Source organism: Penaeus japonicus, unplaced genomic scaffold (genome assembly GCF_977035675.1).
Source record: "Penaeus japonicus unplaced genomic scaffold, GWHDUDI00000001_assembly GWHDUDI00000015, whole genome shotgun sequence".
NCBI classification, from domain to species: domain Eukaryota; kingdom Metazoa; phylum Arthropoda; class Malacostraca; order Decapoda; family Penaeidae; genus Penaeus; species Penaeus japonicus.
The window spans coordinates 15,631,488-15,633,987 of record NW_028234417.1 but is presented as its reverse complement, the minus strand read 5'-3'; the positions used below and the strand labels follow the sequence as shown (position 1 = coordinate 15,633,987).

The following is a 2,500-nucleotide window of genomic DNA, read 5'->3' as shown; positions in this document are numbered from 1 at the left end:
GTGTGTGTGTGTGTGTGTGTGTGTGTGTGTGTGTGTGTGTGTGTGTGTGTGTGTGTGTGTGTGTGTGTGTGTGTGGCTGCGTATGTGCATGTACGTGTGCGTGTACGTGTGCATGTGCGCGTGCATGTGCATGTGCATGTGCATGTGCATGTGCGTGTGCATGTGCGTGTGAATGTGCTTGTGTGTGAGTGTGTGTTAGTGTATGTGTGTGTCCACATAATTAACAGTAACTTACTCAACCACACATAAGGCTTCTTGCACAAAAAATTAATAATAAACAAAATAATAGATAAATTAAATTAGTCACATAACAGCTTAAAGCACAAAAACTAGAAGTATCTTAATGTCTAAAATGGCACTTGGTTATCTACCTCAGACCAGAAACTAAAAGAAAAATAATGAAATAAAATTATACATAAAGCTTATATTCATGAGTGTATATGTGTGTATACATATGCACATGTGTTTACAAATAAAATTTAAAAAGATATAAAATATAAATATATAAATATGAAGTAAATATAATAACAACAGCAAATACACATCAGATGACTGAGCCTATACAACCTAATAAATCAATATACATCTAAATCATGCGACTAAATCACTATTCTACATAGAACTCAACAAGAAAAGAACACTAAAAATTAAGTGAATGAAAGTCAATATTCCATTTCCAATACCAAAATCCTAGGAAAATTAAATCATATCTAACAACAATAGCTTTACAACAGTTAACACAGCTGTACAACATATAACATGTCACTTTATGTACATCATCCTTTTCCTTTTTCAGTGTACACAAATGATCAACTTTTGTTTATGGTGTACACATTTGAGTCTGTATACAAGTAGAAGTTATAGGAAAGTCAAGAATATAGTAAAAAAGGATAACAAGCCTGGAGGATGGAACTGGAGAGGAACCAAAGCAGATCAGGGAGGCACAATCCCTATCCACCCCAACAAGCTTTATCTATAAAAAGTTCATCTCGTGGGGGAAGAAACAGGCTAAACTAATCACAGTCTATCATGATTTTCCTTATTCCTTGTAAGGAGTTTGAGCAAAATTAAATGTGTTGTGTAACTGTAATAATCTGATATTTTATCATCTCATTAATATCTTTAAAAAAATTTAAAAAGAAAATATTGTGCACAAAAATATTGTATTATGAGCAGAGACGATAATCTGTCCTTTCTCTTATTTAAAGAAAAATACAAAAGAAAAATACAAAAAAAGAGAAGGTCAATGACATGCTCTACTATTACTCTCTTTTCTTCCTCTTTAAATGCTGCATACAAAACAAAATAACAATATGCATATAAAAATTAAAATCTTGCAACTAGATGGAAACATACAAGCTTTTTACACTACATCTAAATTACCTGGGATTTCTGGCATCTTTCTGACTGGTGACTTTTTGGGAGACTTTTTTGGAGATGGTTTTGGACTTTTGGGCATTTTAACCACTTTTATAGGAGATGGTGTTTTCTTAATTGGAGCTGCACCATCAATGGGAGGGCTAACAGTGCTAGTTATAGCTACATCCCCACTAATGCCACTTGCACTAGGAGATACTTTCTCCCCACTTGATACAGTGGCACCAATTGTGGGAGCTTCACTACTACCAGCATCACTGCTAACAGTGGCAGTAGAAACTACATCACTGGGACTACTAATAGTAGTAGTAGCACCAGTGGTTTCATCACTAGCACTAGACTTTGCATCTTCAACTTTGGTAACTGTAATAGTGGCACAGCTACTGGCTGGCACAGATGCATCTTGGCTTTCTACTACAGGTTCATCATCCTTTTTGCTATCATCTAAAGCAGCATGTGGGATAGATCATAAAATATCTTAGGCTATAGGATATCTACTACTTAACCCCTTAGTAATGGGTGACCACGATAACCATCATGGCAACTTTGACTTTACCTTGGTAAATTTAAAACAGTACCCAGTGTTAAGAGGTTAAGTCATAATCAGCAAACATTCTATTATTCTTTTTTATGACTTACACTAAAAAAGGGATATGCATTAGCTAGTATGACAATGATACTTTACTTTGTGTAACATATTTTTTTTAAAGGAATATTACTCATCTAATTACCATCAATGAAACAGCTTTATCCTGCACCCTGACTAAACCAACCACAAATCAGCAAGCATAGCTTCAAATTTGCTTAAGAGCAATGCAACATCTCCCTATTCACCACATTACTTCAGGAACAACACACAACTGCTAATCTTAATAATTTACTCAAGCTCAGGTAAGCTATAATAAAGCAAATATAATTTCCCCAATGCTTGCTCTGAAAAATTACCTGTTCCACCTACAAATGCTTAAAGATTGCACAATTGCACATTAGCCAAAGGACTGACCAAAAATCCTGCATGGCTAAGTACTTGGAATATTTCATTACACTTACCGCTTATCCTTCCAGCAGGAATGTTGTTCGGAAAATATTTAGTATCACTGTCAAACGAGTAATCTAAGATTGA

General features: G+C 34.8%; 1 protein-coding gene across 43 annotated transcripts in view; it reads right to left on the bottom strand.

Moving 5' to 3' along the window:
* Itpr (Inositol 1,4,5,-trisphosphate receptor) overlaps positions 1-2,500 on the bottom strand; it is a 250,714-nt gene that overhangs the window by 93,430 nt on the left and 154,784 nt on the right. For 22 of the 43 annotated variants that reach the window (XM_086544614.1, XM_086544615.1, XM_086544616.1 and 19 more), the window contains one exon: positions 2,428-2,500. This exon is cut by the window's right edge and continues 81 nt beyond it. In XM_086544614.1, the coding sequence (XP_086400740.1) occupies positions 2,428-2,500 (73 nt within the window). Of the gene's footprint in view, positions 1-1,383; positions 1,822-2,427 lie in introns of all 43 variants that reach the window. The other 21 variants (XM_086544593.1, XM_086544605.1, XM_086544596.1 and 18 more) reach the window with 1 other exon arrangement.